The 12,115-nt window shown below is 41.8% G+C and overlaps 1 protein-coding gene across 2 annotated transcripts in view; it reads right to left on the bottom strand.

The window, feature by feature from the left end:
* Positions 1 to 12,115, bottom strand: part of SAMD12 (sterile alpha motif domain containing 12) — a 410,354-nt gene that overhangs the window by 170,905 nt on the left and 227,334 nt on the right. For both annotated transcript variants that reach the window (XM_033419918.2, XM_004265368.4), the window contains exon 4: positions 4,142 to 4,282. In XM_033419918.2, coding sequence (XP_033275809.1) covers positions 4,142 to 4,282 — 141 coding nt within the window. The remainder of the gene's footprint in view (positions 1 to 4,141; positions 4,283 to 12,115) is intronic.

Genomic DNA, 12,115 nt, shown 5'->3' on the forward strand with positions numbered 1-12,115 from the left:
AGCTGCCATGTAAAACTGTCTGGCAGCTCCTGTAACTTACACTGGGAGTTACCATATGACTCAGTAATTCCACGCCCAGGTATATAACCAAGAGAAATGAAAACAGGTCCACAGAAAAACGTACATTCAAAATAGCATTATGAATAATAACCAAGATCCAGAAACAATACAAATGTCCAACTGATGAATGGATAAGTAAAATGTGGTACATTCATATGATGAAATACAATTTGGCAATAAAAAGAAATGAAATACTGACACATGCTTACAACATGAGTAAACCTTAGAACCATTATTCTAAGTGAAAGTAGCCAATTGCAAAATACCACATATTGAATGATTCCATTCATAGGAAATGTCTAGAATAGGTGAACAGACAGAAAGTAGATTAGTGGTTTCTAAGGGCTGGTAGTTGGGGGGGCCTTGGGAGGAAATGGGGAATGACTGTTAATGGGTACCGGGTTTCTTTTTGGGGGTGATGCAAATGTTTTAAAATTAATTGTGGTGATGGTTGCACGACTCTGTGACAATACTAAAAATCATTGAATTTATACTTTGAGGAAACTGTATATTCTGTGAATTACTGCTCAATAAACGATATTATAAAAATAAAGTTTTCATATAAATTAATGAGGTTGATTTAATTTTGTGGCTTCTATTACTGATAGCTAACTATGTTCTGTACTTACTGTCACACTGCACTGAGTGATGTATATATTTGAGCTCGTTTAACTCTTACAGCATCCCTATGAGGTGAGTAGATTTGCTGATCTCACTTTTCAGAGAACAGGAAACTGGAACACAGACAGATTAAGTAATTTCCCTGAAATAACACAGCAGTAAGGGTTGGGGCCGAGATTTAAAATTCAGGCCTGTCTGATGCTAAAATTCATTCTTTCTCCTTATTTCTTTTAAAACATTTTACTCTTTTAAATAGTTAATGCACACTATTTCAAGACACAAAGTAACTTAAAAAGCAGATGTCCTCTATCCATCTTCTTCTCAGTCCCATAGGTAGAGTTTGTATTAGCTTCTTATGCATCAGCATTTTCTTATGTAAACAAAGAACATGCAGATACACATTACTATTTCTCCCTCTCTCATTTGCAAATGCAGTATACTCTCTACCTTGTTCTGCACCTTGTTTTTTCCACTTCACCTGGCATCTCAGAGATCCTTCCACATTACTATTCTTCATTCTTGCGTTTATAACTTCCAAGTATACTCCAGTGCCTGGATGTACCATAACTCATTTAGCTGGTCTCCTAACGATGGACACTTAGGTTCTTCCTAAACTTTTGCGATTCAGTTAAAGCTCTGAAATTGCCTCCAAAAGTAAGAAGGAAACACATAAGAAATACAATCATTTGTGAAATAAGTCCCTTTCCTCGAAAACTGGCTACTTTGAAGGCAACAACCCTCATTTAAATGTATTAGTTGGAAAACATTTCTTAAAAACAAAAAAAATTTAATTGCATTACACCAGAGTCACAGTCCTATGTGAGCTGGGAAAGAAAATGTATCTCTAGAGACTGGAGAGGTGAGTTACACTCTTTAAGGGGAAAGCTCATGGATTTCTGAAAACTAAGTAACATTCTAAGACACTTGTTTGCACTTATTTAGCATATTATTTCCACTGATTAATATTTTCTGAATTGAGGAATCAAATATTCAATACCAAATCACATATCACCCCCCTGGTACATTTCCATATGATATGTATGTTAAGCCATTCAGTTCACTTGGGTGGAATGGAGCTACAATTCTTATAATAGCAAACCTAGACCCCAAATATTTTAAGGCCACTCCAGCTGTCTTCAGAACTTCTATTATCAGTCACAACAACGACTCGTCAATTTTTGTTTCATTTTTTTTAAAAAGAAACCATCACTTCAATAAGGCAATAGATTTTCAAAAGCTGTCTGACATGAAATGAGTTTGAACATTAACATGGAAAGGACAAGCGATAAAAAAGGGTAGTATGAGTGCAGACAAAATATCCAAGAGCTAGAGAATGTGATCTCTTCTAAAGGGAATGGAATGAAAGAGTTCTAAAGCCACAGCTTTTCAAAGCTAAAGAAAATGACAACAACTGAATTGAAAAGGCTGAACTTAGCATTATCTTCCCAAAACACAAACATGTATTTAGCTTAATAGAGTTGAGTAGTATCGCAGGAAAAATCTTATATATTATGAATCTAGGGCAATGAAAGTTGTAGAAAATGATTTTGCAAAGCAAACACACTGCAGGCTGACAGTAGCAGAGGGAAAAAAAAAAAGTCCAAGGTGCACGGGATGAGTTCAGGTCTCATTCTACATATCACCACGGGAGGAAAACAAAAGAGCTGAGGAAACCCCAGACGTTAAATAGAACAGGGCAGAACGACGCTTGTGACTGAAGCTTACAAAATGTGAATGCATTTTCTGATTATAACCGTAATATGGATTTATAGTAGAAGATTTGGAAAATTTAGAAAAATATAAAGAAAACAGTTAAAATCACCCACAATCTCACCACCCAAAGAGAACCATTATCAAAATACTGGCAAAACCATTTGCATCCCCTTTTCTGTGTGCATATAAAAATATGTTCTTTTTACAAAATTGGGCTCATATTATAAATAACATTTTATACATGGCCTTTTCCCCCCTACTTCCTATTACTTCTTGAGTACTTTCCCATGTTGTCATATATTCCTCGAAGATATAATTCCAATGACTATATTATATTGTATCTTCTGAATTCAAATAGAATTATCTGATTCTCTCCATATTGCTGAACATCTAGGTTGTTTCTAATTTTTCAGTTTTATAAATAGCACCGCAATGGACATTCTTGTGATAAACCTTTGAATCTCTGTTTACTTCTTAAAAGAACTTAAAAGTGTATCAGTACGTCAGATTCACGTTTAAGTCACTCAGTGTACCTGTATCTGTAAATTTACCATTGGAAGTCTCTGGAGACCAATGCAAACAACGTATATCAAGTAAACAATATATTTCATATCACTCGAAGTCTATATTTATCCTTCTAGAACAGTCATCTTTCAGGCAGTACATTACTTCCCCCAGGCAAATAGACTATTAATTGGTTAATCTAAATGCAATAACATGAAATCTGGCTGATCCAGATTTCTCCAATATCAGTATGCATGCAATTAACAATAGTCTGCAGATTGAAAAATAACCAAGGCTCTCAAAAATATATATTTTATCATCCTTTCATTTAAAATGGTGTACAATGGACATTAAAATAAAACAAATAAAGGGTTATAGTTAATGGAGGTTGACAGCAACCAAATCTTACCTAGACATATAATTTATAGTGTAACTTAAGGTTTTCTTCAAGATCCAGCTTTATTCTGTCACTTCCAGTTATAGGGCTTTTAAGTGATTTCAACATATTGAAATTATTAATGATTCTTGTTTAGAACTATATGGTTGTAATACTGCAGTTTTAAATTCCCTATAGTCTATTTAAAAAACTATTCTATTTTTAAGATGATAAATAGGGTTCTCAAAATTTCTAGAGAGTGTGTGTAAACATATATATGTATTTATATATACATACATATATATATATACACACACACACACACAGACAGACACACACCTCTAAAATGTTTTTCTCTCAGTGAAAAGCGAAGTAAAGCAAAACGCAACAAAAAAATCCCACTTATACCATGGCCATATGAACTATGGAATCACTCAAATTCCAAGGCCCCCTCAAAACTGGTAGTCAGACTAAAATAGCTGGGGCTGCACTGTACAGTTGTGCAGGCTGCACACTGTACAACTCTAGGTGGTGCAATCGTATACTGATCTATGTAACTGGTACTCTGGGGGTTGTGCAGTGCACAACCTATATAGCTGTATGTGATGACCTTGAACTTAGCTCAGATAATTCTGTTTGCTTATCCATTACTTATCTGTACATCCTTCCCTCTAGTGAGCTAAGAAAAAGAGAAGTTTTAGTAGGGAAGTGGCCTTTAAATCTGTATACTTTTTTTTTTAATAAAAGAAAATTCTGCAAACAAAACAAAACAAGCCAGTTTTTCCCTGGCTCCCTTCTGTCACGACGGTAAGGGTTTCTTTCCTCCCATCTCCCCTTCCATCCACCCACTAGGCAGCAACAGGATACCTTGTGTGAGTAACTGTAGGTTTCTGACTTCTTCTCGCACCTTCAGCTGGAGCACCTGTTGTAAGATGTGCTGCCGGAGGTTCTCCTGGGCAATCCCCATTCGCTCAAGCTTTTTGTCTGTAAGTCTCAGCAGGGCTCGCCCTGCAGGGTTTCAAGAAATAAGAGGAAAAGCAAATGAACAATGGCTGGAAAAGGATTTCCATCTTCCTCTGGGCTGATCCTGCCATAACAGAAGTTTCCATCTAAACACAGACACTTTAGAATACAGGGTCCTCCATTATGCCTGCTGACGGAATGGATAGGCAGGATGGAAAAAAATCCACAACTTTAAAAAAAGAACTTCAATTTTTATCTAATATTGGCAATCCCCAATTGACTCACACATTGAGTTAAATAAATCAGCAACATTTTAACCTGGGTATTTGGGTCACAGATTGCATGTTTCCATAGAAACAATGCTCTCTGTTGGGTGATGGGCTCTGAGGCTCACCCATAAAAGCCCATGTCACTGATAAGCCAGCTGAAGACTTAGATGCTCTAACTGTGCTTATAGATAAACTCCGGCACTGTTTAACCAGGTTACGATAATGTTTCTGTGAAACATGCATTTGAAGGTCCAGTTTTATCGGCAGGCACCCACCTCCCCTGCTGCACCCCTGGTTGGTGGGAGCTACGCTGAACCCAATCACTGGCCTAAGGAAAAAATTCCAGCAGGGCTGAGCATGGGCAAAAACAAGGAGCCTCCGGTGTGAGTACCCTCAGAACAGACACCCTGGGCCCTGGGCAGCCTGGCATAGTTTCCTTTCAACCTCTTTCTTTTCCTGAGTGGTGGCGGGGGGTGGGGCAGTCTGCATGCTTCCCTTGCTACTGTGGTTTCCATCAAATTCCCCAATTCTCTCTACTCTGTGCTTGACCTGCACAAGAAATAAAGAGAATAGCACGGCCCTGTACTCTCCCTCCAACAACCCCAGGCACCAGACCTGCAGGTCTTTTTTCATTTTAATTGATGACGAAAAGACAGAGTCCACCAGTGATCAATGGTAAGTCTCAGGGTATACTACGATATATGCTTCAGGAACTAAATTCTCTACCTCCTCAAAAAATAAACTCAACAGCCAGAAGGTGAGGTTCATGGGCATTTTAATCTGAGGAACAGGGAAGCCTATGTGGCCTCTGAGTAGAGACAGGTGAACAGGGAGAACCAGTTAAGAGCAACCCATGCTGTGCATACTTCTCTTCTACCTCCCTTTCAGCTTTGCTAAATGCATCAGTCAGGATAAGTTAGGGTCCACGCTGCAGTAACAAGCAAGCCCAAAATATCAGTGGCTACGACAAAGTTTATTTCCTGCTTATTTTACATGTCGACTGCAAGTCCATCCATTTTGAACATTGTTGATCACTGTACCAGAGGGAAAAGAGAGGTGTTGGAAGGTCTCATAGTATCAATGAAATGCTCAGCCTGGAGTCATTTATAAATTTTTGGCCAGAACTAATCACATGAACTTTCCCACCCGCCAAGGGTCCACACTTGAACTGTGCTTCTATCACGTGCCAGGAAGGTGGTAGGGGGGAAGAGATATATTTGATGGGCAGCACTGATGAGCACCGCACCAATATCGACTTGGCTCTGGACCAGTGCCTGGCAAGGAAGTGAGTGCAGGGAGTTGTGGAGGTGGGTGGTAGTCTGAAGCTTCAGTAAAATTTGCATGTGGAAGAGGAAAAAGAGGTGGGGGAAGGGGAACCTGAGGTAGCTTGGCAACAGTGGGCAGATCATGATGGCCATGAGAGAGGAAGCACAGGACACACACAGACTCACGTAGTTCTGACTGTCTTCTGCGATAGGCAGAATGATGCTCTTTCTGCCAAAGACGTCCACATCATCTCAGGAACCTGTGAGTCTCTTACCTTATATGACAAAAGGGACACTGCTAATGTGATTTCGTTAAGGATCGTGAGATGGGAGAGTACTGGCGTTACTCAGGTGGGTCCAATCTAATCACACGGGTCCTTATAGGTGAAAGAGCAACACAGGAGAGCCAAAGAGGGGAGAGATGTGTCCATGGAAGCAGACACTGGAGAGGTGCAACCACAACCAAGGAAGGCAGGCTTCTACAAGGTGGAAAAGACAAGGAATTGATCCTCTCCCACACCCTCCGGAAGGAGTGCAGCTCTACCTTGATTTTTGCTGCACAGGGCCCACTTCGGACTTCTCACCCCTACAACTGTAAGAGAGTAAATTTGTGCTGTTTTAAGCCACTAAGTTTGTGGTAATTCGTTACAGCAGCAATTGGCCTTGCAACTGGAACTTAACATGTTTTTAAGAAGTCAACTGAGGGACTTCCCTGGTGATCCAGTGGTTAAGAATCCATCTTCCAATGCAGGGGATGTGGGTTCAATCCCTGGTCGGGGAACTGAGATCCCATATGCCGTGGGGCAACTAAGCCTGTGTGCTGCAACTACTGAGCCCACGCACCACAACTAGAGAGAAGCCCACGTGCAGCAATGAATGATGCCCCATCCGCAACGAAGATCCTGTGTGCTGCAACGAAGACCTGACGCAGCCAAACAAACAAACAAACAAACAAACATATATATATATAAAGTCAACTGATGACTTCAGATTTCCTTTGCTATCCCTTTCCTAATTTCTGGGCACTGGCATACTCAAAGGTGCAGAGCTAAGGAGTGTTGAGTCTGAGTCCCAGGCTTCCGGGACAGCCCTGCCTTCAAGTATTCTGCTGTCAGACCTTGATCCTGAAGTGATGTTCAGAAAACACTGAGTGGGACTTGGGTATCATTTACGTGGATAATTGGTCTCCAAATAGCAGATATTTAGCTCTTTATATAGGCCCTCAACTCAACAATAAATACTGCAAAAACCCATGAAATTCAGATGATCTAATTCTCTTCCTCCTCCCTTTTCTGGTCCTCACTATTTGGGCTGTGGTTTTACAAACTGGGACATTCAGCAGCCAGAGTTGCTGAGGTGTTGGTAAGATACTTGGGAGCTTTGGTCCCGAGAGGTTGGCTGGTCCATCATTAGTGCTCAAAGGGAGGTTTTATTCCAGTGTGCATGGTTCAGTTTCTTTGCAGACAAAGAAACAAAGATGTCGCCTTCCCCCAAGAACCTCCAGCTTCAACTGTTCCATGAATGCATCTGACTGATCAAAATGTGGATACATGAGCCCTATCAGAATTTTATCTCCTACTTGGGTTAAAAGCATCAGCTCTGAATGTACAAGTAACAAAACTCTACCAGTTAAAAAAGTTCGTGCATTTCACGTTGTGTGGTACAAACAACTGTACCTATCAACAATTCACCTCTTATAGGCTTGACTGTTCAAGTTGTTTCAGCCCTGAGACTAAAGATGTTCTTGCTGTTATTTTCATTATTTCCACTGATAGGAAAATTGAGAAAAGTTAAAGAATACTGAAAACATGAGAGCTTTTTCTAATTCTTACTACTTCACCTTTAGGTGTGCTCTATCTTCAGCAGTAAGAAAATAGAGTCTTAGGAGAAAGATTAAGGGAAATTATATAAAAGAGTTTCCTGATAAAACAACTTCTAGAAAAGATCATCATCTGTACACCGAGGAATTTATGAACAAAATTTGCTGCCTTTCTTGGATGGTTTCTACAGAGCCATTTAAGTCTGTGGTTCTGAAAACTCTTCAGAAACATTAGATCATTTACAGGAGGAACCGTCCTAGCAATCTCCTGACCGCCCCCCCCCGCTGACCACAAAATAAAGAGTGTCCAAACAAGTGTGGGTCAGGGTGGTGACAAGCAGTCAATCATCAATTGCATCTTTTTTTTTTCAATTTATATTGTAACTTTTTGTTGCTTATCATAAAAATCCAATTGTTAATTCAACAAACACTTTTTGAGCACTGTGTCTTGTCACTTTGTTATTCATGCTTGGATAATGAGGAACAAGACAGGGTCACTCCTGGAGCTTTCAGACTGATAAGAAAGGCAGCTAACGATCAATGTTTACAGGTATGTGATGGGTCAATCCTAAGAAAGAGCAAATACGGGAGCCCAGAACTGGGTGAGCTAAACTAGTCTGGGTATCAAGGAGCTGTCAGGGAGTAAAGGATATTTAACCTGGGACTTAGGGAGTAAGTAACAGTTAGACCAAGACTATGGGATAAAGCCAAGATTTTTTTTAGAGTCCAGTAACCATGTAGATGGAGGAGGCTGCTATGGTAGGCAGAAAATAGAGGAGTGCTATTATGGCGTTTACATTCCTATGTTTTCTCACACAAGTGTCTTGAATGACCACCTGCCTCTGCGGTCAGCTGCCTACACAGGGAGGGATCAAGGAGAGAAAAGTCAACCCAATCTCAAAAAAGAAGCACTGGGACTGGTGATCCAGTGGTTAAGACTCTGTGCTTCCACTGCAGAGGGCGCCGGTTCGGTCCCTGGTCAGGGAAGATCCCACATGCCTCGGGGTGCAGCCAAAAAAAGAAAAAAAAAAAAATCAAAAAAAAAAGAAGCAACAACTAAATTTCCTGATACTCCAAACTGGTTCTAAATGGCATTTCGGTGACCAGGCTGCTGGGCCCTTCACAGACTCATAGATTGTTGGAGTTGGAAGAGGCTTAAAGTCCTCCATATTGATCATAGCCGGGCCTTCTACTCCTTTCCTTTATTAAGTATTTACTGAGCACCATCATATGCCTGACCCTACTCTGGGTATTGCAGCGATAGAGATGAGTAGTATCTTCTGCCTTTGTGGAGCTTACCATTTGCGTGAGAGGCAGACAGCAAACAAATAAACCAATATATAGGGGTAGACAGGGACCCCTACTGGAAGGACGGTGCTGTTGTAGTTCGGGTGGTGAGAAAAGGCCTCTCTGAAGAGGTGACCCTGGAACACACAGAAGTGTCAAGGCAATGAGAGGAATGGCAGGAAGGCTAGTGTTGACTAGGGCAAAGTAGGCAAGATAAGTATGTAGGAAATGCGGCCCAAGAGAAGGCAGGGGCCACATCATACAGGGCCTCCTAGGCCTCGGTGAAGACTTTGGATTTTATTCTAAATGGGGAAAGTTTTGAACAAGGGATGACTTGGGCATAATCTCACGTATGAAAAGAATCCCTCTGGTCAGTATGTGGGGAACGAACTGGGGGTGGAGAGTAAGTGTAGCAGTGATGGGAAGAGTCAGAACACCGCCAGGGCAGTCAAAACAGGAAGCCAGGGTGCCCTGCACTAGGGTGGAGGTGAAGACATAGTGAGAAGTAGTAGAATTCTGAATTACAACACCTAGAAGTGGGGCATGAGAGAACGGCGGACATCAGAGATGACTCAGGCTTTCAACCTGGGCCACCAATGGCTGGGGGCACCCTTTCAGGGCAGGAAGCTGAGTCACTGCTCCCAGAGCGGGTGTACCAGAGGGAGGAAATCATGGTAGTATTAGTGCTATTCTTTTTTTTCTTTTGAGAGCGCCTGGGATGCAGAGAAGTAATGAAAAGTATGGAATTACACAAAGGAGGACAGTTACGACAGTCTTCTTTCCTCCCCACAGTGTTTTCATTCGTTCAATCCTCTCCTCAGATCCCAAAGCTCTGAGCTGACTGGGCTAAGGTGAGCACAGGCATGCCGTGATGGAACTTAGAGAAATCAGAGGGACCTCTTATGACCTAAGGTCTGTATTGCTTAACCCCAACAGTTGTCTTGGGTGCTAAAACTGTTTCCCAGGACTCCTTGTAGAAATCCAAGACAGGGAATATTCCAAAAGGAGGTTCACCCAGCAGAAACATGGATCTGACGCTCTGCTAGCAATCTTGGAAATAAGAATTTTGCTGCAATTGAAGCGTGAGCATATACACAAAAGCTTTATTGCATGTGGCCTAATACAATGCCAGCTCCATAAGAATAAGTACCTTTCCTGTCAGGTTCTCCACTGTCACAGGTTCCCTACTGCTGCCCACGTGCTGGTGCACAAGAAATATTTATTGAACGGATATACTTAGAACCACTAAATGAATGTTGTTTTCTTTACTCACTACTGATGATCTTAAGGTTGTTAAATTAGTGGCTTTTCTGCTTCAAGAGACTTGATTGGACACCGACTCTCAGACAGGAAAATACCGACAATGAGAAATTGAATGTAACGGGAAGGAGGTAGCATTTTGTTGGTGTCGAACATAGGAACAACTGCCAAGTTGAACGGAATAGAGAACTTGAGACTAAATGACCACTTCACTTTCCTACAGGCTTAAAGAAAGACAAGTGTCTTGTTCTGCTTTGGAACAAGCACCAAGTGAGACTATAAGCTTTGCTGAGCAGATGGGCAGCGAGAACAGGTAACTGACAACAGACTTAGAGAGCAGCGTATTAGTTTCTCACAGATGCCTTAACACGTTACAAATACAGGGGTTCCGAACAACAGAAATTTACCCCTCATAGTTCTAGAAGCCAGAGTTTAACATTGGTGTCACTGGGCTGAAATCAAGATGTCAGCAGGACCACGCCCCCTCTGGAGGCTGTAGGAGAGAATTCGTTCCTTGATACTTCTAGCTTCTGCTGGCTGCCAGCATTCCTTTGCTTGTGGCCACATCACTCTAATTTCTGCCTCTATCTTCACATCACCTTCTCCTCTTCTGTGTAGGAAATTTCATCCTGCCTCTCTCTTATGAGGACACGTGATGTGATTTAGGGCCCACTTAAATAATCCTGGAAAATCTCCTCCTGCGAAGATCTTTAATCACATCTACGAAGACTTTTTTCTTTATAAGGTAACATTTACAGGTTCCAGGGATTAGGACCTGTATCTCTGAATGGCCACTATTCAGTCTGTTACAAGTTGGAAGGAACCTGAGATTTCTGAGTATGGCTCAGGGTTCATTGTGTTCCACGGAGAAGTGAGGCTCAGAGAAAGTATAAAACCACACAGGAGATGGAAGGAAGACTTGGGTCTAGGCAGGTGCCTCTGACTTTCAGGCCCAATCTGGTTTGTGGTCTCTAGTTCAGATGACCTCCATAGTCTGTTCAGAGAATTGTAAGAGAAGCCCTGTCACAGCTTTCCAAGATGAATGACCACATGTCATAAGGCCCAACAGGAAATTTCAGGGTAAACTGGAGCGGGGGGCAAAGGATGTGACTTCAGCTCCTACCCTACTGGAAAGTCTTGGTGTCACTGCAAGTGCTTGGGGAATGCCACTTTCCCCAAAGAGTGCGAGTTACAGGGCCTCTTCTCTTCTGGAAATAGAGGTCACTGTACAGTTCCCCAGACAAACAGCCATTTGCGCACAGGTTAGCTCCAAATCTGATCCCAGGTAAAGGTCTGTGTCACACACCAGGTAGATGCCCCTGGCTCTACCCCAGTCCTGGCTGGGCCAGAGCAACAGAGTGAACAGAGTGACAGGTGCTGGGCATACCATCAGGGTACCACAGCCTGAACCCATGTTTCTTCAATCTCACCGTGACTCCAAAATCAGAATTTGTGGAACAGAGATATAAGGAGAGACGCATAATCACAGAAGCGTGGGATCATGAGATAAATGCCCAGGAAATCACACCTGAGTCTTAATCTCCTCAGGTCTACAATGGGAATGACAATGACACTGTTTCATAGGGTGACTGTGAGAATCAAATGACATAATACAAACACACACCCTTTGCAGACTGGAACCACCATGATGATGCAGTCGGGGCACTACCATTCTTGGCTGGCTGAGGCTGCTTCGTCCTCCTTCCTTCTACTCCCCTTCTTCCTCGTCATCACAATAATAATAGCAAACATTGATCGGGCCATTACTAAGTGTTAAACACTGTTCTAAGAGCTTTACACGGATTACCTCATTTTCAACAATTCTGTGAAGACACTTTTATTATCTCTAATGGATTAATAGCTACTAAACATAGCTAAAGGTCACATACCTAGTAAGCTGCAGATCTAGGAGACAAATATACATAGAAGCCATGCTCTTTAACCACCTCTCTAAACTGCTGCCCAGGAACCCTTCCCA

This window comes from Orcinus orca, chromosome 17, assembly GCF_937001465.1.
Source record: "Orcinus orca chromosome 17, mOrcOrc1.1, whole genome shotgun sequence".
Taxonomy (NCBI): Eukaryota; Metazoa; Chordata; class Mammalia; order Artiodactyla; family Delphinidae; genus Orcinus; species Orcinus orca.